The sequence below is a fragment of the Physeter macrocephalus genome, chromosome 11 (assembly GCF_002837175.3).
Source record: "Physeter macrocephalus isolate SW-GA chromosome 11, ASM283717v5, whole genome shotgun sequence".
Classification (NCBI taxonomy): Eukaryota; Metazoa; Chordata; class Mammalia; order Artiodactyla; family Physeteridae; genus Physeter; species Physeter macrocephalus.
Genome location: NC_041224.1, coordinates 63,582,050 through 63,609,759, shown reverse-complemented (window position 1 = coordinate 63,609,759; position 27,710 = coordinate 63,582,050). Strand labels below are relative to the sequence as shown.

The 27,710-nt window shown below is 37.0% G+C and overlaps 1 protein-coding gene across 8 annotated transcripts in view; it reads left to right on the top strand.

Moving 5' to 3' along the window:
• MYO9A (myosin IXA) overlaps positions 1-24,567 on the top strand; it is a 283,494-nt gene extending 258,927 nt beyond the window's left edge. For all 8 annotated transcript variants that reach the window (XM_028495017.1, XM_055088082.1, XM_024128692.3 and 5 more), the window contains 3 exons: positions 18,724-18,926; positions 20,959-21,101; positions 21,780-24,567. In XM_028495017.1, coding sequence (XP_028350818.1) covers positions 18,724-18,926; positions 20,959-21,101; positions 21,780-22,243 — 810 coding nt within the window. In that variant the 3' untranslated portion in view covers positions 22,244-24,567. The remainder of the gene's footprint in view (positions 1-18,723; positions 18,927-20,958; positions 21,102-21,779) is intronic.
• Positions 24,568-27,710: the final 3,143 nt, after the last annotated feature.

Genomic DNA, 27,710 nt, shown 5'->3' with positions numbered 1-27,710 from the left:
TTTTGAAGCACTTGGGAGCTATGGAAAGGTTTTGAAGTAGGGGAATGTCACCATCATTTCTTTTAGAAAAATAGCTGGTAGCATCCTAAAGAAGAATGGATTAGAGATGGGCAAGACTGGCAGCCATATATCAGTTAGGAGACTCTTGACTTGTAAGTAATCATATTTGCCATCACTATAATAGGTTGAATACTGATCATGTCATTTTGAAAATATGTTTCTGCTACCATGTACTTTCCACAGAATTAGATTTATGGAGCATAATCTTTGACTAGGCTATTCCCAGAGTAGGATTTCGGAATATGATATGCTCACAGTCCATCCAGTTATGCCTCTCTATAATAAATGGGGTTTTTTTGTAACTTATTTTTGTTATAATTCTAAGCATAAGTATTGATTTAGTATTATTTAAGATAATGTAATATGAAGAATATAATTTGAAATAAAGTTTACTAATCTATAGAACCCTCACAAATTATCCTCTTGAAAGATGTTACACACAAAGGTTTTCATAGCCAAACAAAGTTTAGGATATAATGTGCAGTACTTCCAAAACTTTAACTGTGGAGTGCTCTCTTCATAATGAGTCTAGTTGAACAGGGGTTCTAAAAAAGGCATTTTAAAAACAACATTCTAATTTTTAAAAATAGTTTCAGTTGCTATTTTATGTACTTAGTTTGGAATTTTAAAATTGCTCTAAGTCTTTTCAGGATTTTCTTGCGGCGCTCATAGTGGTTGGCAGTACTTATAAATTTTGCGTCATCTAGGCTTATTGAAGAACTTACCTGCGTGTCTCTGTTAGAAATTTGCATACCTGCAATTCTGTGTCATTGTGGATCTGTGGGGGTAAGCTATGCAACTGACAACACCAAAAGAAGCAAGAAATGCCCTTCCAGAAGTTAAGTATTAATAATTGGAAAGTTAAGAATCAATTGAAATTTGGAGAGCTTTGAAGAGCTCCAAAGGAAAAAGATATTCCAAGTGTGGACTTGATTCTAGTAAAGGGTCCTGTCATTTCCTTATGTTAGTGCATGCTAAGTCTACTGTTCACATTCAGGTGACTTGACATAATAAGAATCAGACCCAGAGAATGAAGATTTTCTGAGAATATAGAAGTGTTCTTACTGTTTCTGGTACTGACCAGAAGGTATTTTTGTAGTATTAATCTTTTTTTTTTTAAAGATATAATTGACATATAACATTCTTAGTTTTAGGTATAGCACAATGATTTGATACATGTATATATTGTGAAGTGATTATCATAATATGCTTAGCTAACATTCATCACCACATACAGTTAATAATTTTTTCTTGTGATAAGAACATGTAGTGTTCTCTTTGATAACATCACAACCAGAAGACCCTTGCTTTTTCTATTCCTCTGGAACCCTCTTTCAGAGATCATGATGGTAAGCAAGAGGCATTACTTGAAGATCCACGTGCAGGAAACATGCAGCGCCAGTGGTGAGGAGGATTAGGCACAGGACCTCTTTGGGAGAGTAGGCAAAAGGAGAACAGTATTTGTGCTCTTTTTTTGTGAATTGTGAAAGAAGCATCTCTTTTGAAGCCTTGAAATCATCTCTCTCAGATGTGGACACATGGGAAGAAAAGTTATGTAGGGAATTCTTATAGATGGAATTCCATAGGAGTGGAAGAACTACAGTAATATCTGGCAAGGGAACGTGACACTTTTCAAGAGGCCTGAAAATTAGGTTTGGGGGAATAAAAGGCAGAAGTTAGGAAGTAAGGAAATATAAGGATTCTGTGATCTTGGGATGATAGGATTATATGTGAGACAAGAGAAGGTGAAGATTTACAAACAGCAGAGTGAGTGAGCCAGGTGGGTTGAGTGTTTAGGGAGTAAAACGTACAGAATACTAGACAAGAATAAATGATGGTGGCTCCCTATGCAATTTTTGCTGCTAGATCTACCAGTTGTATCCAAAAATCGATTGTTAAATATTTTCGTTACACTCTTATATCTCCTTTTTTAAAAAATTCAGATTTGAAGCTTAATACTAGCTCTTTTTGTATAATGATGTACTCAGTGCTTTTAAAGAAGCTGTTTTCTCACAGAACTTGAAAGATAAACTATTTTATATTTATCATTTTCAAATGACTAGAATTATTTCTTTCTCATAGTATATAATATCTTTTAAAATTAGGCATTTGATAAATCTAAGATTTTGTGTTTCTGCATAAAAGACACATTTACATACTTGTTTCATACTCATTGTGGAAAAATTTGAACAGTAGGGTAAAGTGCAAAAAGCAGGAAGAAGGGGCTTCCCTGGCGGCGCAGTGGTTGAGAGTCTGCCTGCCGATGCAGGGGACGCGGGTTCATGCCCTGGTCTGGGAAGATCCCACATGCCGCGGAGCGGCTAGGCCCGTGTGCCATGGCCACTGAGCCTGCGCGTTCGGAGCCTGTGCTCCGCAACGGGAGAGGCCACAACAGTGACAGGCCCGCGTACCACAAAAAAAAAAAAAAACAGGAAGAAAATCACAATTTTCTATTAATATTTTAGAATACTTATATTTCCCTTGAACTTTTTCCTTATGTATATGTAGTGAAGTTATGACAGTCCTATGGTATTCATAGTTTTACATTTCTTTTATTATTTTAGGAAGATTTTTGTAGAGCTAAAACATGAATTCAATTCAGTATTGTAAATCCATTTAATATTTTTAAACTTACGGTTTTACTAAATGAAAATGAGACTACCTTCCATATATGTTTCTTCAGAGGTACTTCTCATTTTAGACTACACTTTAGACACATCTTTTTTTCCTTCCCATTCTCTTCTGCAGATGAGACCTGTCTTCCTAGCCCCACTCATTGATTCATTTTCATTTATTCTCATTCATTTTTTCAACAAAAATGTAACAGTTCTGTTGTGTTTTAGGCACTTGTGCTAGGTGCTGGAGGTATAGAAATGACAAGATCTCTTCTTTAGATAAATTAACAGTCTAGTAAGCAAAGATATAAATAATTGTAGTTCAGTTTACTAAATCTCATCTTGTCTGTTCAGAAAGTTGTAGAGAAGCATAGAGAGCTAGGCGACTTAATACCTGAGAACACTGAATAAACTTCAACGGCTAGAATGTAAGATTTCTTGGTAAGAATGAAGGAAGGAAAGAGTGATAAGATATAATGAATTAGCAAATAAGTTTTTGGGTTCTTAAATTCCAGGATTAGTAGTTTGGATTTGATCTTTTTAGGCCTTGAGAGGCCATCAAAGGTTGTCTAAGAGTTTCCTCTTTTAAAAACACTGGACATAAAGTTTCACAGAGGAATTTTACCAACCCTTTAAAAACATAGCAATACAATTTAATCTGTTCCAGAGCTGAGAGGGAAAAGGTCTTTTTTTCATGAAAAGAGTGTAACATTGGTACTTTTTAATACCCTGCCCCCAAAAAGAAAAACTAACAAAAATTTTACACAAAAGTATTAAAGGCAGCAGAGTACAGGATGGGCTCTGGACTAAACTTTTGTGTTTAAATCCCAGCACCAGATTACTAGCTATTGTGACATGGGCAAGTCATTTAATCTCCATGCCTCAGTTTTCTCATGTATAAACTGGAGTTAATAGTACCAGACTTACAGGATTAAATGAGTTTATACTTGTAAAGCCATAGAACAGGACTTGATACACTGAGATATAGATATATTTACACACATATATATATACACATATGTGTATATCAATAAAACACTTGATATATAAATTCAGAACTGCCTCATCTGTGAATATTAATCCCAAAATCCCAAGTTAAAATATTAGCAAGCATAACTCAGTGGCCCATAAACATAAACTTTGACTAAGTGTGATTTAACCCAGGAATGCAAGAATGATTCGATTAGCATAATTCACCATGTTAATTGATCTGTAGGAAAAAAATCATTATCCTCATAGATATGTAAGAGGCATTTGATATAATTATACAGGTATTATTTTTTAAAATTCTTATTAAAATAGGGATATATCTATAATTCCTTAGCATGATAAAATATATCTATTATATCCCCCCAAACCAGTATCTTGCTTAATGGAGAAACATTGGAAGCTTTCTAATTAAAACTGGGAAAAGGCAAGAATGTCCATTATCCTCACTGTTATTTGCCCTTGATCTGGAGGTACTATCTAATGCAATTAGGTAATAAAAAGGAATCAGAGGTATAAAACTTAGAAGAAGGGGTAAAATTATCACTATTTTCATTATGATTGTATATATGCAAAACTCAAGAAAATCAACTAAAAAGTAATTTAAATTATAGGGTATCTGAGTACAATTGATAACTTTTATATGTACTACCCATTGGATGATATAATGGAAGAAAAATCCCCATTTTTATTAGCACACACATGCACTCAAAACAGCAGCATAAAATACTAAAGAATATACTTAGTGAAGAAATGTAGAACAAGAAATGTGGAAGATTTATACAGAGAGAGTCTTAAACCCCAAGAATTACAAAAGAAGATTTGAACAAATAAATGCATTTGGAAAGGAAGACTGAATATATAAAGATGTCACTTCTTCCTAAATTCATCTATTCATTTATTGTTCTAACACCCAACAGGATGGAGAGAGGATCTGTTGAGACTCACCTAAACTTTCAGACTCATAAGACTACTGTGAGCTACGCTTGGCATCAGAATCACATAGAAGAATATGGGACAGGAAGCACAGCATGCCATCAGACAACATAAGGTCTTCCTTTTATGCCAGAGTTGTCATAGCAAGCCATGCTGCCACGCCACCATCAGGGTGTTAGTTATATCTTTGTCTCTCAAGTCACAGCTCGAAGTGCAAGGAAAAAGAGGTCCACATTTAGTCGTTGCGGATCTGTTCTGCCTTAGAAGTTTCATGCCTCCACAGGAGTCAGTATCTCTCATAAAATTCTAGACATAGTTTCCAGGGTCCCTGCAAGGGATATGTCTAATTACAGCAGACTCCACACTCAAAGAGTCTAAATATATAGGTTCCAACCAGATATTTATAATTTATCATACCTTCTTCAGATGCCAATCAGGGTAATTTTTGCCAGAGGCAATGTTGTCTACTAACATCATTTACATGCTACCTTTATCAGGTTACCAGGGTCCTGAGCTAGAACATGGACCAAAGATCAAATTCTCATAGACAAGGAAAGAGTTTTGTAACATTTTGCCTACAGATGTGATGTCAATAAAAACAACAAAAGAATATTTGGGGGGACCTTGACAAGATGCTACTAAAATTCATAATAAGAAAATAAGGAAGCAGGAAAACTAAGAAAATCCTTAAAGAAGAAAAAGAAAGGATCATAAACATTAAAGTGAGTGGCATTTCAGAGGTATACTATTCAATAAATGGTGAAGGAAAAAAGGATAGTCGTGGAGAAAAAACAAGAAAAATTAAAATGTTGATCTAAATCAATCAAAGACTAAAAACTTAAAAATAAAAGTGCTAGGAGTATAGTCATCTCTCAGTATCCACAGGGAATACTGTGATAGGGGTTTCAGAACCCCCTCCCCCACAGATACCAAATTTCTAGGATGCTCAAGTTAGTTATGTAAAATGACATAGGGCTTCCCTGGTGGCGCAGTGGTTAAGAATCGGCCTACCAGTGCAGGGGACACGGGTTCGAGCCCTGGTCCAGGAAGATCCCACATGCCGTGGAGCAACTAATAAGCCCATGTGCCACAACTACTGAGCCTGAGCTCTAGAGCCCATGAGCCACAGCTACTGAGCCCGTGTGCCACAACTACTGAAGCCCGCATGCCTAGAGCCTGTGCTCCACAACAGGAGAAGCCACTGCAATGAGAAGCCTGTGCACCACAACGAAGAGTAGCCCCCGCTTGTTGCAACTAGAGAAAGCCCATGAAGCAATGAAGACCCAATGCAGCCAAAAATAAACAAAGTTCCTGTTTAAAAAAAAATGGCATAAGTGTTTGCATATAACCTACACACATCCTCCCATTATACTTTATTTTTTATTTGAAGTATAATTGATTTACAATATTCAAGTGTACAGTATACTGATTTGATATTTTTATACATTACAGAATGATCACCACGATAAGTCTAGTTACCATCTGTCACCATAGAAAGTTATTACAGTATTATTGATTATATTCCCTATGCTGTACATTGCATCCACATGACTTATTTACTTTATAACTGGACGTTTGTACCTTTTAATCTCCCTCGCCTATTTAACTCATCCCCCTACCCCCCTCCTCTTTGGCAACCACCAGTTTGTTCTTTGTATCTATTAATCTGTTTCTGTTTTGTTATGTTTGTTTGTTTTTTTAGATTCCACATATAAGTGAAATCATGCATTACTTGTCTTTCTGTGTTTGACTTATTTCACATAGAATAATCTAGGTCCATCCATGTTGTTGCTAATGACAGGATTTCATTCTTTTTTTATGATTGAGTAATATTCCATTGTGTGTGTGTGTATGTGTGTATACACATACATGCATGCATATATATACTTCATCTTCTTTATCCATTCATCTATCATTGGATACTTAGGTTGCTTTCATATGTGGGCTATTGTAAATAACGCTGCAGTGAACATAGGGGTGTATATATCTTTTCAAATTAGTGTTTTTATTTTATCTGGATAAATATCCACAGTGGAATTGTTAGATCATATGATAGTTCTATATTTAATTTTTTGAGAATCCTTCATACAATCTTCCTTGTACCAATTTACATTCCCACCAACAGTGCACAAGGGTTCCCTTTTCTCCACATCCTCACCAACACTTACATGCTATCTTTTTGATAATAGCCATTCTGACAAGTGTGAGTTGATATCTCATTGTGGTTTTGATTTGCATTTCCTTGATGATAGTGATGTTGAACATCTTTTCATGTGTCTGTTGGCCATCTGTATTTTGTCTTTGGAAAAATGTCTATTGAGGTGCTCTGCTCATTTTTTAATTAGGTTGTTTGTCATTTTGAAGTTGAGTTGTATGAGTTCTTCGTATATTTTTGGATATTAACCCCTTGTTAGATATATCATTTGCAAATATCTTTTCCTATTGAGTAGGCTGCCTTTTCATTTTGTTGATAACTTCCTTCACTGTGCAGAAGCTTTTTAGTTTGATGTAGTCCCATTTGTTTATTTTTGCTTTTTTTTCACTTGACTAAGGAGATATATACAAAAAAAAATATTGCTAACACCAGTGTCAAAGAGCATACTGCCTGTGTTTTCTTCTAGGAGTTTTATGGTTTCAGGTCTTACATTTAAGTCTTTAATGCATTTTGTGTTTATTTTTGTATATGGTATGAGAAAGTAACCCAGTTTGATTCTTTTGCATGTAGCTGTTCAGTTGTCCCAACACCATTTGTTGAAGAAGCTGTCTTTTCCCCTTGTATATTCTTGCCTCCTTTGTTGTAGATTAATTAACCATATAAGCATGGGTTTATTTCTGGACGTTCTTGTTTCTGTTCCAGTGATCTACGTGTCTGTTTTTGTTCCAGTACCATACTGTTTTGATTACTGTAGCTTTGCAGTATATTTTGAAATCAGGGAGTGTGATACCTCTAGTTTTGTTGTTCTTTCTCAAGATTGGTTTGGCTATTTGGAATCTTCTGTGTTTCCGTACACATTTTGGAATTATTTGTTCTAGTTCTGTGAAAAATGCCATTGCTGTTTTGATAGGGATTACATTTAATCTGTAGATTGCCTTGGGTAGTATTTGTGATTTTAACAGTATTAATTCTTCCAATCCATGAACATGGTATATCTTTCCATTTGTTTGTGTCATCTTCAGTTTCTTTCATTGGTGTCTTTTAGTTTTCCAAGTACAGGTCTTTTATCTCCTTGGTTAGATTTCTTCCTAGCTATTTTCTTCTTTTTGATGCAGTTGTAAATGGAATTGTTTTCTTAATTCCTCTTTCTGATAGTTCATTGTTAGTGTATAGAAACACATCAGATTTCTGTATATTAATTTTGTATCCTGAAACTTTAGTCAATTAATTCATTCCCATATTTCTTCAGTGGTATCTTTAGGATTTTTTTATATGTATGGTATCATATCATCTGCAAACAGTGACAGTTTTACTTCCTCCTTTGCAATTTGTATTCCTTTTATTTTTCTTGTCTGATTACTGTGGCTAGGACTTCCGATACTATGTTAAATAAAAGTGATGAGAGGTCTTCCCTGGTGGCGCAGCGGTTGCGCGTCCGCCTGCCGATGCAGGGGAACTGGGTTCGCGCCCCGGTCTGTTTCTGATCTTAGAGGTAATGCTTTCAGCTTTTCACCATTGAATGTGATGTTAGGTTTGTCATATATGGCCTTTATTATGTTGAGGTTTGTTCTCTCTATACGCACTTCGTTGAGAGTTTTTATCATAAATGGATGTTGAATTTTGTCAAAGCTTTCTGCATCTGTTGAGATGATCATAATTTTTATTCTTCAGTTTGTTAATGTGGTGTATCACATTGATTGATTTGTGGGTATTGAACCATCCTTGCATCCCTGGGATAAATCCTACTTGATCATGGTATGATCCTTATAATGTATTGTTGAATTTGGTTTGCTAGTGTTTTGTTAAGGACTTTTATGTCTGTGTTCATCAGTGATATTGGCCTGTAATTATCTTTTTTTGTGGTGTCTTTGGTTTTGACATCAGGGTGATGCTGACCTCAGAGAAAGAGTTCAGAAGCATTTCTTCCTCTTCAGTTTTTGGGAATTGTTTGAGAAGGATAGGTGTCCTGCATACTTTAAATCATCCCTAGATTACTTACCATACCTAATTCAATGTAAATGTAAATAGTTGTTATGTAATGCTATGTAAATAGTTGTTAGTGCATGGTGGCAAATTCAAGTTTTGTTTTTTGGAATTTTAGGGAAATTTTTTTCAAATATTTTCATTCTGCAATTGGTTGAATCCAAGAATGCAGAACCTGCAGATACAGAGGGATGTCTTACAGCTCAGGCAACCTAGCTTTGCAGAGCTGTTTACTGCCCTGTATCCTGCAGGCACAAAAGTATTCCACCTCTTCACCTTCACATTGCCAAAACATCCAAGAAGTTTAATTCAGCTAAAAGGGCAGTTATGGAAGAGCCCAAGAGGAGATGAAGAAGGTTATCAGATACACCTTTTCTACAAAAGTTGAAACCAATACATAACAGGAGGCAGAAAAGGATAAATCTTTAGGGAAAAAAAATAGGAACAAAAGGGGAAAGGGGAGCACAAGGAAAACAGACTGAAGTAGCTAACAAAGAAACTAAAAACACCTTAAGATAACAGAGAAACTGAAGCCAAGTGTGATTAAATTAATATAATTTATCAAGTCAGTGGACCCTGTATTGTACTTCTTGTACAATCCAGTAGAATTTTTTTAATCAATTTTTTAAATGTGACTTTTTTAGAGCTCTAAAAACATGTGTTTTGGTTTTTTCTTTTTCTCCTAGTATATATATTGAGATTATATACATTGAGATATAGTTGACATATAACATTGTATAAATTTAAGGTGTACAATGTGATGATTTTTTATATATGTATATTTGTGTATATATATATATATATATATTATGAAATGATTACCACAGTAAGGTTAACACATCCATTACTTCATATAGTTACTTATTTCTTTTTTTTTTTTTGGTGGTAACAACATTTAAGATCTACTCTTTTAGCAACTTTTAAGCATATAATACAGTTAACTGCAGTCAGTATGCTGTACATTACATCCCCAGAATTTATTCACCTTGTAACTGGAAATTTGTACCCTTTGACCACTGTCACCCATTTCCCCCACACCCCAGCCCCTGGCAACCACCCATCTACTCTCTGTTTCTATGAGTTCAGTTACAAATATGTTTTTTAAGAAGGGAATTCCACCTTTTCCCATTTTGAAAGGGTGAAATCAGTGCTAGTTTATTTTTCTTTACAAACTGAAAATAGTTAACTCTCCAAAAGCATAGTAATGTCTTAAATTTCTTCTTGATCTTGGCTCTCTGTAGTAACTGTGTTATCTGTGATGTCTTTGGTAGTGGTAATCCAGCTTTTCCTAGTAACTTTGTTAATGAGAGGTTGGAAATTTGAATATTGTGTATGATATTAAATCGTGGATAAGTGGGACTTTAGACCTAACATTCATCAACATTTGAAAATAATTGTAGTTGAAATCTTGATTTTAGGAATAATTTGTCTCTAGAGTTTAAGCTGGAAAGTCACTGGCATAACTGTTCAGAAAAGGATTACAATATGGCTTTATAGGTTTTTCAGTACTTATATTAACAATTGGGTACACATTGTTCATAAACTATGTGATCAATCAATACCAATAAAATCCCTATTATGATAGAAAAATATACTGTGATCTTGGAGTAGAGGAGGTTTTTCTATTATGTAAAACCATTAAAAGAAAAGTTCATAGGTTCATTGGCATAGTTATCAAGTATTAATGCATGACAAAAATGACCATAAGCAAGGCAAAAGGGAAATGATATACGGTAAGAAAATATTTACAACTCATATCACAAAGTCTGATTTTCCCTAGATAATGAGGAGAAGCCCCTACAAATAAATAGGAGAAAGACCTAGTGGAAAATGAACAAAGTATACTACAAACCACTTCTCAAAGTGTTAACTGCTAACACTTTCCAGGGAGTCCACAAGGTCAAACATTTTTATCATAATGTGAAGAAACTATTTGCCTTTTTCACTCTGTTGACTTTTGCAGTGATGGTAGAAAAACAATTATGGATAAAACCACTGAAAGAGAATATATAGTGAATGTTGCTATAAAAAAAGAAATCCCATTTAAAAAAACTAAATTATGCTTACTATGGAAAAGTATGGAGAATAAAGGATATTATTCCACTCAGGAAATACCTTTATATATTTGCAGATTTTAAAAGAACCTATGGTATACCAGTTTATGTCCAGTTTTTAACACAGTATTAGCATTTTCCCATGTTTCTAAAAGCTCTATGTAATTAACTTTAAAATTTACTTTCTCTGACTTTGTAAGAGAACTCTGGGCTGTAGGGGTTCCAGCTTTTCCTTAATCTTTATTTAATGCTATCTGAAGAGAGATCAGACCTGTAGAGTTTGATTTTCTTCAGCTCTGTTAAGTAATTCTCAGCTAACCCGTAGTGAAGTACTTTAGGTGGCCAGGTGATGGTATGAATGCCGAACAAAGGCAGCTCTTTTATTGAATACTGGGAAGTGAATACTAGGAGTAAGCTCAGATTTTTCCAGCTCCCTGAGGCTTTTATATCACATTAAGTTTTAGTTGTTCATTTGGCTTCATTAAAATAGTCACAATGATATGTAATGAGAAGCTGTCTTGGAATTTATAATGTAATTCTGACCAGTCATAATGAACTTCAACACTGTGTTGATACCAACTCCAAACCCTGTTCTCTGCATCCATTCCACAATGCTATCTTTTCCGTAGTCATCCTCTATTAAATTTGCAGACTGACCTTTTGTTTTGAGAGCCTTTTTCTTAACATATTCTTTACTTCTTGCTCTCAGAACTAAAAGTGGAATAGCAGTCTTGTCACCCTCCTACTATTCATCCTGTTGCATGTTTTAGAGGGCATGAGCTTGGAAGAGTCAGTCTGAATGCCCTTAGAACTACCTTCTACTTTCACCTTACGATTTGGGCTAGCTCAGCAGTTTCTGTTTCTGAGACAGCATGTCTTCCTTTCTTCTTCCCAAAATCAACTCAGAAATCTGTCAGTTTATTGTCCCATTCTATTCAAAAGATAGTAGTATATTTGCATAGTTAACTTTGAAGAGGAGCTCTTACTTGTTGAGAAATACAACACGTTAAAAAAAAAAGCACAGAAACATACATCTGCATCTTAATGAATTATAAAATAAACATCCACATACCAACCTCAGGTCAAGAAATAGAACATTGCCAGCACCCCCAGAAGCTCTTTTCTTTCTTTTTCCAATCGCAATCCTTTCTCTCCCTCAAAGGTAAGCAATAACTTGAGTTTTATGTTAATCACTTACTTTGTTTTCTTTGTTGTTTTCCCACTGAAGTATGTATCCATGAGCACTATAGTTTTGTTTTGTCTGTTTTTGAGCTTTATATAAATGGAATCATATAATAGGTATTATTTTATATCTGACTTATTTTACTCAACCTTATGTGTGTAAGGCTTATCCATATTATAGTGTTTCATTGTAGCTCATATATGTTACTGTATAGTATTCCAGTGTATACTGGATGGATAAACACAGTTTATCCATTCTAGTATTGATGGACATTTGGCTTGTGTTTGGGGGAATTATGAATAATGTTGCTGTGAACATTCTGATACATGTAGTTTGGATGGACACATGGATGTATTTTTGTGGGGGTTATATAGGAGTGGAATTACTGAGTCACAGGATATATATATCTTCAACCTGAGTACATAATGTCAAACTTTTTTTCCAAAATGGTTGTACTTTACTAGCAGTGTATGAGAGTTCCCAATTGCTCCACTTCCTCCCCAGCACTTATATTGCAAGATTCCTTAATTTTAACCATTTTAGTGGATGTATCATTGGGGTCTTATTTTAAATTTCTGTGTTGTGACTCTAATGTGCTTAAGCACCTTTTCGTAAGTATGTTGGCAGTTTGGATATGCTCTTTTGTGAAGGACCTGTTCAGAACTCTTGCCCATTTTTCTAATTGGGTTGTCTGTCTTTCTCTGATCTGTAGGAATTCTTTATGAATTCTGGATACATACCCTTTATTGGTTACTTCTGTTGCAGCTTTCTTTTTCCACTCTTAAAGGTGTCTTTTGATGAACAGGATGTTCTTAATTGTAATGTAGGCTAACTTACCAGTCTTTTCCATTAGACTAGTACTTTTAGGGTCATGTTTAAGAATTTTTTTGCTACCTGAAGTTATGAAGATAATCTTTATTATCTTCTAAAAGCTTTATTGTTCTGCCTTTCATATTTAGATATATAATCCACCTGGAAACAATTTTTGTATGTGGTATAGTGTAGGGAGTGGTCTTTATGTTTCCACATGGATATCCAGTTTTTCCAGCACTGTTTATTTAAAAAAGCATCCTTTCCATACTGCTCTGAAGTTCCCCTTTTGTGATCAATCAAGAGTCTAGGGCTTCCCTGGTGGCGCAGTGGTTGAGAGTCCGCCTGCCGATGCAGGGGACACGGGTTCATGCCCCAGTCCGGGAAGATCCCACATGCCGCGGAGCGGCTGGGCCCGTGAGCCATGGCCGCTGAGCCTGCGCGTCCGGAGCCTGTGCTCCGCAACGGGAGAGGCCACAACAGTGAGAGGCCCGCATACTGAAAAAAAAAAAAAAAAAAAAAAAAAAGAGTCTATATATGTGTGGCTCTCTTTCTAGGCTCTCTATTTTGACTATCTTTGTACCAATACCACTATTTTAATTACTATAGTTTTCTAAAAATATCTGCTAGAACAAGTCATCCTACCTCCTTCTTCAATAGTGTTTTGACTATTCTTGGCTCTGTATACAGTATTGCCATATAAATTATAGAATCAGCTTCACAAAAATTGTCTTGGGATTTTTATTGAGATTGCATTGAATTTAGAGATCACTTTAGGGAGAATTGATATTTTTACAATATTGATTGTTCCCATCCGTGAACATGATATATCTCTTCATTCATGTAGATCATTAATTCCTCTCAAAATTGTTTTATAGTTTTGTATATAGATATCTTACACATCTTTTGAATTATTTGATTGTTACTAGGATTTTAATAATTTTAATACAATTATAAATGTTATTTTTAAATTTTTGTATTCTGTTTGTTGCTTGTTAAATAAAAATACAATTGATTTTGGTATTTTTCCACTTATTCTAACAATTTTTCTGTGCATTCCTTTGGATTTCCTACCTCTACAGTCATATTGTTCATGAATAATGATAGTTTAATTTGTTCTTTCATAATCCTCTGCCTTTTATTTCTTTTTCTTATGCTAGCTAGAGCCTTCAATGCTATGTTGAAAGGAAGTGGTGATAGGGATCAGTCTTGGCATGTTCCCAGTCTCAAAAGGAAAGCTTTCAGCCTTTTACCACTAAGTATGATGTTTGCTATAGAATTTTTATAGATGCTTGATAAGATTAAATATGTTCCCTTCTATTCCTGGTTTTCTAAGAGTTGTAATTTTGATTTAATATTGAATTTTATGAAATGCCTTTACTGCATATATTGAGGTGTGCATGAGACTTTTTAATTTTATTGTTATGACATTTTACAATGAGTGAATTTCTGAATGTTAAATCATTATACTAGTGCAATAAATCCAACTTAGTCATGATGTAATATTCTCCTTATATATTGCTTGATTTGATTTATAGTATGTTGTTTAGAATTTTTACACCCCTGTTTATGACTAAAATTGTCCTATAATAGACTTTCCTTTTAATGTCCTTATGTTTTGGTATCAAGCTTATGCTGGCCTGTAAGAATGAGTTGGAGAGTAGCCCTTATTTTTAATTCTGTGGAAGAATTTGTGTGTTATTTCTTCTTGTTTACTAGTGAAATCATGTAGGCTTCCAGTTTTCTCTCTGTAAAGGTTTTACTTATAGATTCAATTTATAAGATTAATCACATTTTTTATTTTTTGACAGTATTAATTACTTGGATTTTTGTAGAAATTTCTCCACTTTGTATAAAATTTCAGATTTATTGACATAAAGTTGTTCATAGTAGCCTCTTATCCTTTTCATGTCTACTAGATTTTTAGTGATGTCCCCTTTTCATTCCCGCCTTTGGTTATTTGTAAATTCTTTTTCTCTTACCAATTTTGCCAGAGTTTAAAATCTTTTATTAGTCTTTTCAAAGAGCTACATTTTGGCTTTGGTCCTCTTTTTTCTAATGTTTATTTACTGTTTATTTTCTTTTTTCTCCTTGGGTTTATTTTGTTGTTCTTTATCTAGTTTCCTGAAATAGATACTTACCTCTTTAATTTTTAACCTTTCTTTTTTTCTAATATATGCATATAAGGCTATAACTTTAATATAGGCAGAGTTAAACTGTATCCCATAGATTTTGATATTACTGTTTAGTTCAAAGAATTTTAAAATTTTCATTGTGATTTCTTCTTTGGCTGGGCTATGGGTGTTTTTGAAGTCTTATTTCTTATTTTTTTTTATTTTATTCAAGTATATTTGATTTAGAATGTTGTGTTAATTTCTGCTGTACAGCAAAGTGACTCATTTATACATATATATACATTCTTTTCATATTCTTTTCCATTATGGTTTATCACAGGATATTGAATATAGTTCCCTGTGCTATACAGTAGGACCTTGTTGTTTATCCATTCTGTATATAATATTGATAGTTTGCATCTGCTAATCCAAACCTCCCAATCCATCTCTCCCTTACCTCCCTCCACCTTGGCAACCACAAGGCTGTTCTCTATGTCTGTGAGTCTGTTTCTGTTTCGTGGATAAGTTCATTTGTGTCATATTTTAGTTTCCACATATAAGTGATATCATATGGTATTTGTTTTTCTCTTTCTGACTTACTTCACTTAGTATGATAATCTCTCGGTCCATCCATGTTGCTGCAAATGGCATTATTTCATATATGTACCATATCTTCTTTATTCATAGAAGTCTATTTCTTAAATTCTGCATACATAGGGATTTTTAGTTTTCTCTTTGTAACTGCACTATCAGAAAACTTATTTTAAATTAATTTAAAGGTCAGATAAACTATTTGAACCCTTGGAAATGTATTGTCTTGCTGTATGTGCTTCAAAATAATGAGTATTCTGTAGTTAGATCGTAAATTCTATGTATGTCTATTATATCACTTATGTTTATTAAGTTGTTCAGTTCTGTGACTTTACTGATTGGTGTGTACACACTTGTTTTCTCTGTGCTGACATGGTAAGTCTTTTACGCCAATCTTTTTACTTTCAGCCTTTCTGAATTCTGAATGTTTTATATGCGTGCTTTGTAAACTTAATATAGTTGGGTTTTCTTTTTTTAATACAGTCTGATAATCTTCAGATTTTAACTAGAGCATTTAATCTACTTAATTTAATGTAATCACTGATATATTTGGATTTAAATCTACTATTTTATTTTGTGCTTTTAATTTTTCTTACCTGACATATGTTTCTTTTCTTTCTTTCCTTTTTTGGTTCATTCTTGCCTTTTTCTTTTGGCTACTTTCTATTATTCCATTTTTTTCCTTTGTTAGTTTTGAAGTTTTATACTTTTTTACTCTTCTTTTAGTAGTCAACCTAAAGATTACAACATAAATTTGTGGTTTATCAAAGTCTGTTAATTGGTACTTTTATTTTTTTCCCAGATAATGCAAGGACTTTAATATGCTTTAGCTATTATATGATGTATTTAATGTTGTTGTTATGTTTTTAATTACCTGTATATTTAAATTCAACACATTATTCTTGTGTTTTATGCAGATTCTTTTAGACTTACATATTTACCATTTTCATTGCTCTTCATTTCTTCCTCCCCGACTTTTCTTCTTGGGTCATTTTCTGTCTGCCCTTCCTTTAGTGCATATCTGCTGGTGACAGATTTCCTGTCTTAGTATGTCTTGCCTTTAATTTTTAGCAGCTGTCTCTAGGTATGGACTTCTTATTTATCTTTCCTAGAGGTCAAAGGCTTTCTTTAGTCGGTAGGTTGATATCTTTAATTAGTTTTGAAAAATGTTCTGCCATTATCTTTTTGTTATTTCTTCTACAGGATCTCTCTTCTCTCCTGGCAATCTTTTTATATATGGTAGATCTTTTTATTGTGTTCTTCTATCAACTTTTCTGAATTTTTCTAGAAAATTTTTTGTTTTGTTTTGTTTTCTCTGCTTGATTCTTTTTATTTTCTTCTGACCTAACTTCTGGTCCACTAATTCAACTGTGTCTTTCTATCTCTTTCAGCATGGCTATTTTAAGTCTGTTCTGAGAACAACAATATTTGGTGTCATTGAAGGTTTCTGTTGTTTTTACTGGTTTTCATTTACATTGTCTTGTCTCCTTTTGTGCTTGGTTGCCTTTTATTGTGTGTGAGACATAGTATTTTTAAATATTATTTGTAAAAATATTTTGAAACCTGAGATGATGTTACTTCCCTCCAGATAGTATTTTCATTTCTTCTGCCAGGTCCTAGGGCACTAGCAAACTGGGGTTACTTTAATCCAATTTTAGGGATTACAATTTTCTGAACCATTCAAATGACTTGAAGCTAGGCTGCAGTGTCTGCAAGGACCGTAATAATTTCAATTTACACTTATATCTAGGATGCAAAACTTAGGGGTTCCAGGATCAGGCATGGATGGGGATGGAGCCCACACTCAAACCAGACTGCAACCCACACCCTTGCCTGGGTCTGGACTATTATTCTTTACCCCAGGGGTTGGCAAACTTTTTCTGTAAAGCACCAGAGAGTAAATACTGAGGCGTTGTGGACCATACAATCTCTTGCAACCATCAGTGCTACCATTATTCTGCAGAAGAGCCATAGACGGTGCGTGAATTAATGAGCATGAAGGCATTTCATTAAAGCTTTATTTACAAAATCAGGCACAAGGACATATTTGGCCCAGGGGCCATAATTTGCTGACTCCTGCTGTAGTCTGTCAAAAGCTCTGCTCAGACTCTCATCCACCTCTTCTTAAATTTAAATTAGCCCTGAATGCTGGGCTAGCCTCTCCTTGGTCTACCTTGTTAGCTCTCTGGTGCCTTCAAGAATATGTTGGGTTTTTTATGTTTGGTCCAGTTGTTCTCAGCAGGAGGTTTAATTTTAAATACTAGTCTGCCATTATCAGAAGTGAAAGTTCTGTGCAAGGTAACCGATTAAAACAATGAGATTTTTTTCCCCCTCTGATCTCAAGAAAGAAGTTTCTTGAGTTGTTCTTAGAGAATATCTCTCACTAACACCCTGTAATATATAAATGACTTTTTTAAAAAAATAAAACTGAGTTTTAGGACCTGTTTCTATAGTCTTCCTAGAGAGATTGTATATTCCAAGGTTAAAGTTATAGAGCAGTGTTGTCCATCAGAACTTTCTTCGATGATGGAAATGTTCTACATCTGCACTGTTCAATATGGTAGTCCCTATCCACCTGTGGCTGTTGAGCTTTTGAAATCTGGCTAGTGTGAACGCAGAACTAAATTTTACTTCTATTTAATTTTTAAAAAAATTTTATTGGAGTATAGTTGATTTACAATGTTGTGTTAGTTTCAGGTGTGCAGCAAAGTGAATCAGTTATACATATACATATATCCACTTTTTTAGATTCTTTTCCCATGCAGGCCATTACAGAGTATTGAGTAGAGTTCCCTGTGCTATACAGGAGGTCCTTATTAGTTATCTATTTTATATATAGTAGTGTGTACTTGTCAATCCTAATCTCCCAATTTATCCCTCTCCCCCTTACCCCCCATTTTATTTTAATTAATTAATTTAAATAGCCATGTGTGGATATTTAGTTTGGAGGGGATGCAGCTTAGATTAAAAGAAGAATCTTGTCTCAGTACACAGTGTGTTCTTACACTCCCAGCCACCAACGTACCCATTTTCCAGTGCTCTTGCAAGAAAATGCTTAACCTAAATGTGTTCGATGGATGGTATCTCACTAAATATCTTAGGTCTCACAGAATGTTTCCGCTTATTCCTACTATTCACCAGGTGTGATGGAAGTAGTACACTTGTTATCCTAACTGGGCCAAATAAAACTGAGCAGTCACTCAATTTACCTTTTAACATATATTTTTCTTTGCAGGGGAAGGGGCGTCTTCGTCGAGGAAACTATCCATGCCCATCCTCTCCTGTTGTAGTTCGGTTGCCCTCCATGTCTGATGTCCCAGAAGAGACCTTGACTAGTGAGGCAGCGCTGGAGGCTGACATCACAGAACAGCAGCAAGCAGCTATGCAGCAGGAGGAGAGAGTCCTGACTGAGCAGATTGAGAACCTGCAGAAAGAAAAGTGAGTTTCCAGAGGGAAAGGGAGCAACTAGTTATCTGTTTTCATTTCCTTCCTTCTGTCCTTTTTTTATTCTTCCTTATTGTGAGTCAAGCACTAGGTTAGGTGATACAGGGAATGTGGAGACAACAAAGACATGTTGCCTGTACTCAGGTTGCAATGTGAAAGTTGTCACCTCAAGGAAGGATGCTCTGTGAGCTGGGAGACCAAACTGAAGCTGCTACAGTGATGATTCTGGAGATGCTGACTGGGGCAGGGTGTGTCAATCTTAGCCAAGATCCCTAACAGGTCACCAGCCTTGGTGAACAAATTTGTCTTAAAAAGGAGGAATAAGGATTCCCAGGCTAAGATTATTCAGAACTCCGTAAAGGAAGGTTATTATCTGAAGATCAATATAGCCATGGGGCCAGCAACTGGCTGGTCAGGGTAAGGCAACAACTCTAGTGGGTGCTGGGATACTGGGTAGGGAAATTGGTTGCAATTTAGGCGATAAATAAGCCGCTCTGTGACCTCTACCATCACTGGAGCAGGAGTGGGTAACACTACATCTTGGGGATAATGTGAATATCCCATGGTTCTCCCTGAAGGTACTGTGTAGTGGTTTTGGTTGACAATGATGACTCTTATGTTTTAAGGGGATTTTTGTTCCTGAGTTCCCAGGATCCCAGAATCCTAGGTCTGAGAGCCTTATTCATGAGAGGTTATGAGTCTGTGAAAGTACTTTTTGCCTGTCAGGATTGAATCTAGAATCCAGGCAAGCTAAAAAAGGCAGCTAGGGCTCAGGTGTGCTGAACATGGTAAGGCAAAAGTGGTCTACTTTGACCAGGGGCTAGCTATTTGATATAAAAATGGTCTGAAAAGAGGACCTAATTCAGCTTTGATGAAAATGGCATTGGAAGTATTGAAGGGTGAATAGGAATTTGCTAGGAAGGTGAAAAGTCTTTCCAGAGAAAGGAAAATGTATGAGCCTAGTCTTAGAGGTGTGAATGCACACTGCTTATGACAGTTGTAAATGCAGTAATGAGTTGCTGGTGAGACTGTCCTTGAAAAGATTGTCCATGAATCTCAAGCTAGATGTTGGAGGTATTAAAGGATGAATAATTTAAAGCTAGGTAGAGTGGAAGAGAAGCTACAAGGGCTCTGAAAGGGAGACTTGATGAAAAATGGAGTTACAGTTGGAAGGATAAGGAGATTGTGGACAGAGTGGAGGATTGGATTGACAAACTCTAGGATCTGCCCATTGGAGAAAATTGCCTGTATAAAGTGGAGGAGAGGTTGTTAAGAGTTGCAGATGTAAAGGAACTTTGGTTTTAGGGTATTAATGTGAGCTTTCACAAGATGTGGATTGAAATAGATCAGGGTGGTGTCAGGTAGTAGTGAGAAAGCGAGATTAGGAGGCAAGTACCAAAGACTTCAGGGAATGAGGGAGCATGACTGAGAGGTAGGTGGGTGATTGATGAGGAGGAGTAGAGAATACTCTTAAGTGGAGATGGCAAAGGCTTCAAAGGACAGAAAAGGTCAATCAGTGTTTTACTTCATCTAGGAGATCTAGAGATCTCTCCTTGGTCAAGGTAGAGGATATAGTCTGTAACCAGTGAATAAAATTTTGTAGAAAATAGTTTAAGTGCTGGAAGGAATCCTAGAGACTATCTAGTTTAATCTCTTTGTTTTGTGGATGAGAAAGTTGAGGTCCAGAGAGAGGAAAGTACTTCCTGATATATTATGAATGAGTTTAGAGTGAGTTTAGAATCATCTCCTGATTACCAGCCCAGAGTTCATTTTACCAGAAGGTCTCGTAGCTTCAGCATCTTTCTCTACCTCACACTTAGCCCTGTTATAGGTCCCAGCCTTTGCTGTCTTTAGCCTTCACTGTGACTGTGCTTTCAGGTCCTTATCACCACCCTGGAAGGAAACAGTAAGAAATGTGACTGTTTTTGCTACCTCAATTCCTGATTTTCATGGAAGGTCTTTTTTCCTGTTGTCTTCCTTCCGTTTCTTATCAAATGATAATGCGTTTCTTGATTGTATCTTACAGGGAAGAGCTAACTTTTGAGATGCTTGTACTGGAACCCCGTGCCTCTGATGATGAAACCCTTGAGTCTGAGGCCTCCATAGGGACTGCTGATAGCTCTGAAAATTTGAATATCGAGTCTGAAGGTGCCATCGCTGAGAAATCAGGTAAATGAACATGTTAGGCCAAAGACTCCAGATTTGTTTTGCAAAGAAGGAATAAGGATTCCCAAGTGAAGACAAAGACCCTTTCAAGAAGGCCTTGAGTTTACATGAAAAAGTGACAAAGTCCTAAAGAGTTGAAATATACCGATTTTGTGAAGCTTCTATGTAAATTTTTCATCAGACCAAGCCTTCAATGTAAGGCATTACTTTTGCAATTTAATGTTTTCTCTATATTTACCACAGAGAAAAGGCAACAGTCACAGCTTCTGTGTCTTACTGACCCATGATCCATTTTCTAAGGGTGGGTAGCAGGAGCTGAGCCCTGCTGTGCGATGGGACTGTACCACACAAGGTCTTTAACTGCCTGGCGTGTTTCAGCGAGATGTGGAATTGACTACATATCCTGGCAGTTTTTAAAATGATAGGGACGGTTGTAGGCCTCTTCTGATGCCATAGTCCAACTCCAGACTTCCTTGGGGTTGATTCTGAAACGATATGGGTGGTGTAGAAATGGGTGGTGAGCTCTTCTCGAGTCGTGTCTGTGCACAAAGTAGGTCAACCTGGACCCTCCAGATCTTAGCCCACCCACTTTCATATGTGAACAGTGACACCTCTTCATCACACGATGATTTGTTACAGAGGGAACTGTCATTTACAGCTTCCGTCTCTTTCTTGCATTAGAGAGAAGCTTAGCCCTTATCTCCCTGAAGGCAGCTGGCAAGTCTGAACCTTCAGGCAAATTGCGGAAGCAGCTAAAAAAGCAGCAAGACTCACTGGATTCAGTGGACTCTTCAGTCTCTTCTTTATGTTCATCTAGCACTGCATCTTCTCATGGGACCAGAAGACGATTTCAAATTTATTCCAAATCTCCATTCTACCGAGCTTCCTCAGCTGGCGAGGCCCTGGGAATGGAAGGGCCATTGGGCCAGACCAAGTCCCTAGAAGACAAGCCTCAATTCATCAGCAGAGGAACCTTCAACCCTGAAAAGGGCAAACAAAAATTAAAGAATGTGAAAAACTCCCCTCAGAAAACCAAAGAGACCCCAGAGGGGACAGTTGTGTCTGGCCGCAGGAAAACTGTGGACCCAGACTGCAGCTCTACCCAACAGCTAGCTCTCTTTGGAAATAATGAGTTTATGGTCTGAACTGGCAGATGTGTTGTCCCTTCATGGCTACATCTCATCTTTGGGGCCTCATCACCTGGTCCACAATATTCATCCTAATTGTGGTCCTGCCTCTCGCCCAAGCATACAACCAAGACCTTGTGTGCTGAATTCCTGGTCCTCCTGCCGAAGCGGAAAGGCCTCTTTGAAACCTGCTAGGGATGGTGCCAGTTGTGCCTTGGCTGCTGTATTTGACTAGAGATTTGACTAAACAAAGCAACCAGGGCCTGGGGATTTGGGTCAGTTGTGGAGGTCTTTGTAGTTGCCTCTCCTCCCTCCTCTTTTCCCTTCCCAGAGATGAGTGTGGAACTGGGGGGACATTGTGGGCTGGAGGGACCCACTGATTTCTGACATTTGAAGAAAACATAAATCTTTCTTAACCATGAAAGTGAAATCCTTTGGGTTTATTTTGGGATAGTTAGGAGCTGGGGTAGAATATAATTTTTTTCCAAGGATTTATAAACAAAAAGCCTAAGCTCTCTATTTTAAGATTTTTGAAAAACACTCCATGTTATATTCTGGGGAAAGTGAAAAAGCAGTTGTCTCCATTAAGCCATCAGAGCGTGTCTCAGACATCTGTGGTTACACAGTGAAGAGGAGAATACATGTTTTGCTTTTGATGATGTTTGATGTCATAATAATCAATGCTGGTTTAACTGCTGGTTAGTTCCTGCCAAATATATTGCATGGCCCGAAATTTCAGTAGCTATACTGTTCTTATAGCCCCTGATTCTAGGATCAGGTTCCTCTAATATTTTTTAAATGTCCCAGAGACATGGTGAACCCTAAACATGAGGGTTTCATGCTAATCCATCCAGGCTTTTCTCTTTGAATAGATTAAACTGAAGATCATTTATGAACCTATTTATCTGCTGGTGGATTTCCACCACGAGCTCAGACAAATAATGTGACCATTTAATCACTTCTTCCCAAACATTCACACACAGCACTGCATGAATAAGTGTTACAGAAAGCTGCCAAAAAAAAAAGAGAAAAGTTTTTAATATGACCCATCTAACTTTTATCTTCTTTTCCTCAGACCATCAGTATTAAATAGATGAAAAAAAATATCAAGGACTACTTGAAGCTATTTTTGTTAATATTCTGGTTACTGAAGTTTACTGTAAATATATATATGTATAGTATGCATATTTCTTTTTAACCTTATGCTACCTTGCTCCCCATGGAATTTCTTCCCACAGATTAGGGGCCATTGGACGTGATGGTGAGAGCCACTCATCCCTGGGTTGAGGGAAAAGTCAGACCATTTTTCTCACCACTGGGTGTCTCCATATACCTGAGTTATGAAAGCATTTTAAGCTTCTTAGCATTTGTGGGATTAGAAATCTGTTTTTGCCTATTTATAATATATGGGAAAAATGAAACATGATACCCATTCTTGAGATAAGTATGTGAAAATGTTTTTTTAAAGTTACTAAATGCATCTTATCTAACTACCACATGCACTGTTCTAAAAAGAGCCTTTACCATCTGTAACCTGAATTTTGGTTATTCTTCCTTTTCATACTTATTTGATGTGAAGTTATAGAAATATTAAGACTTTTGTTAAGGCAAAGTCTCTCCTGTTACACAACACTGAACCTCATGCCACTGCCTCCTTGGTTATTGTTGAGCCCCAGAGGCCAGACATGGAACATCATTCTGAGTGGCAGCTACAGGTAGCAGGAGGCTTACCTCTCTCTGGTTTGGGTTCAGAAATGACCTCGGGAAAGGAATCTTTTTAAATCTCCAGAATGATGATGGTTAGTAAGGAAATGTTAGATTTTATATCCTGCAAACATCTGCCACCTTGTTCATGCTGTCCTGAGGAGTAACAAAGGTAAAGCCTTTAAAAATCTGAATTTGAGAGTCTCCTAGAGTAAAACCCAGCCCCTCAGCATGGTGTGTCAGCGTGGGTGCCCCAGTCCCCGTGCCAGGTGCAGTCTGTCCCATTATTCTTGGGAGGGTGGTTTTCAGCTGGCACTAACTACTACTCTCCACTTGCTCCAGAACGTTGTTTAAATACCATACAAAAAAAAAGAGATTAGCCCTGTTGAATACTTTGCTTTGGCCCACGGAAATGGCCTGGGAAACACATCTTGGCACGTGGCCTCCCTTCTGAATCTTTGTGGAGTTTTTGTTTTGTTGCTGTTGTTTTGCAAAATAAGTTTTTGGCAGTTAAAAAACTACTCATATAGGTCACTTTATGGGAACCAGGCGATGGATGTTAAGAGACTTTATAATTTTTCTCAGGGACCTAAAACCTGAAATTGGATAAAATTAAATAAATACTTGTTTTTCAGTTGCTAGATTTGTGGATTTCTAGTCATTTAACAAGCTGCCAGAATGGAGGGTGGGGGTAGGGAGATCCATGCAATTATAAGAATGGAGAGCAAATGTGGGACCCTCCCTTTGAAGGAAAGCAAGCCGTTGTTCTCATAACATAGCAGGCATTGTTGGCCTGGGAAAGAGATGAAGCCATAACTCTAAAAAACTGTCAGAACCAAGTGCTGTATCTCCTTCCCTCTGATCTTAACTGGTCCTCCCCGTGGTTAAAGTTGTATTACCACAAGGCGATGCTGTATTACCAGGGGTCCCCAATCCCTGGGCTGCGGTCCGTTACCAGTCTCGCGGCCTGTTAGGAACTGGGCTGCACAGCAGGAGGTGAGTGGCGAGGTGAGCGAGCGAAGCTTCATCTGTATTTACAGCCGCTCCCCATCACTCGCATCACCGCCTGAACCATCCCCCCTCCCCCCCCCCCGCCCCCTGTCCGTGGAAAAGTTGTCTCCCACGAAACGAGTCCCTGGTGCCAAAAAGGGTGGGGACCGCTGCTGTTTTACAATCACTTAATGATTGAGATATTTAACCTTAGTCTGTGTCAGATTTGTGTTTCCTATTGCTTCTCTGCTCATTTTCTTTGATCTCAAATGCCTCAAAGGAAATCCCTGCATGGCAGCAGTGGGGCAGCCCCTCATTTGAAGCCCATACTCTAAAATGCAGAGCATTCTCTTATCACACGTTCCCAGCCCCAAACACAGCCTGGAGTTTTAATTCTCCCAATTAAAGCCAACATATCCCTTATCATGGAAAATGTAATGGAAGCAGAGAAGTGTGCATTGTGTATCACAAAGTGAAGCAAATACAGGAAGGATTTAGGAAGGTGACATGCTGAGTTTGTAATGTGCTTTATACTTCCTGCCATTTTAATTATTTTGCCACTCTCGGCTTCTGAAAGACAAAGGAGATACAGCTCAGTATCAGCCTTGCAGAGGCAGAGGGACCTGAGGTTAGGGGGTGGGATACAAGAGCCCCACCTTCTCATGCTTTGGAAACCAGCTATACAGCTCGTACCTTGCTGGGGGGTTAGTGGAGACTTCTGTCTTCCATCACAACAACCATAGGATTGTTTTCAAGCATGCTGAAGAGAGGAGGTCCAGCAAGTTTCTGCAGGCCCACTTTAGTGCCTGTGGGCCATGGTTTTTTAACTATAATGAATGTGTACCTTTCACAAGCACTTTGGTGAACCAGAGAGAAGAAAGTATTCTCAGGATGTGTTTAAAGCTAAGAGAGTTTTAAGAAGAAACAAAGTCCAGATGGCTTTGCTCATCCTTCTCTCTCCCTATTTTCTCCCCCGTGGTGGGGAGCTGGACAACATCATTCTGTGTTGACAGATGTGTTTGTCTACCCATAATTTTGTGACAGTTGACACTGTCCCCCAGAACCACGCTAGCCTTGTAGTAAAATTCCTTGGTATTTGTGGAAGTCCTCTTTCTGTGCCCCTAAAATACTGTTAACCACTTTTCTCTGGAACCACTCCCACATTTGATTAGGTGGTAAAGGGCAAAACAGTGATTGTGGAGGTGGATCTTTTAGGTCTTGTTGGTCTCTTGGTTGAAACTGTTTTCAAAAGCCCCACCAAGGGGTCTGTTACATTGCTCTCCATCCATACTTAATGCCTATTTATCAGCCCTGTTAGGTCATATAAAAGTTGCACCTTTTGAACAAGTAATTGTATTTACTAAGGGAAAGGTGTGGACTACAGATTAGTATTATATTATTTTAATGGATTGAAAGTAATTTATAAGTATGCTGAGTGTAAATTTATAAAAGACTATGTATTGTAAAAGGACATATCCTGTGAAATATCATTTTACTGTTTAACAGAATAATTCTATACGAAGAATGATTTGTCACACCCACAGAACTGATTACATTCCTGATGCAATCAACAGGCACTTTGTGATTTCCTTTTTTTTTTTTTTCATCTTTTTTTGGCGGGAGGGAGGGGGACATCATTTGTATAAAGTAGAGTTTGTGTCACTCAAAATATGCACTGTATGGCTACACAAGAGCAGCTTGATGAACAGATCACTCCATGGCTCATTAAAGAACAAAGCTTCCAGACGCAGCAATATGTGTGGTTTGTTTTCTGACCATCCTGGCTCCCACCCCAACTCACTCCAACCTGAACCCAAGGAAGAGCAATGATTTTTGTTAAAGTGATGTTTTTTTTAAGGAAAGGACTGAGCCCCCAGATTTTCAAAGTACAGAGGTGGTAATTATTGGAACTCAGTAAAGTTCAAGTGAAGGTGAGATTCAAGCTGTGAGTTTTCTGTAATGGATGCTAAGCTGTCAAGACTTCATTTAATCAATTTAGAGGTAGGTGGGCGGGGAAGGCAATAAATCTACATTGAGGATCCTCACCAAAAAGGCCATGAAGAAGTAGCAATAGCTGCTAATAGAGGGCCCTAGTGTATCCTTTTTGTTCTGCCCTTCACTGCATGACTTTAGGAAAGTCATTTGCCCTCTGTCTGGAATGTGGTCTCCCCCCAGGTTTACTTCTCTGGATAACTCTTACTGACTCTCAGGTCTCAGTGTAAAAAGCAGTTCTACTTGGAAATGTCCTCTTCCCCCTTGAACTGGCTTAGATATCTGTGTTCTCAACAGCTCCCAGTATTTGTGGCATCAAAAAACTTTGATGTTAGCTTCCCAAGGCAAGAAAAGAGCCTATCTTGCCGACTCTTAGATCCTCAGCACCTAACAAAAGGGGCCCACACTTAACATTTTGGATGAGAGGGCTGAATGAGATCAGGGGTTCTCAAATGCCAAACCAAGTCTAAGGTGGAATTGAAAAAAAATTAATGTGATCAATTTTCCCCTTATGTCAAATTTATTCAATTTTTAAAATTCTGAGATCATCCTTCACATTTCTTTTTACATCAAGTTTACATTTACATTTTGCATTAAATTCACATTACAGCAAAATAGTGGACTAAGATTTCCTTAATTGGCTAAATAAAACCTAGTAATGCCATTTTTAAAAGTTGCCCCTGTGATTACTGAATCCACAACAAACCTTTCTGATTATAAAGATAAGAGCAGAAAGCTGTAAGGAGATGCAGACTAGAGCTTTGCTTTTTAAAAACTTGTTCTGTCTCCTAGATTGGAT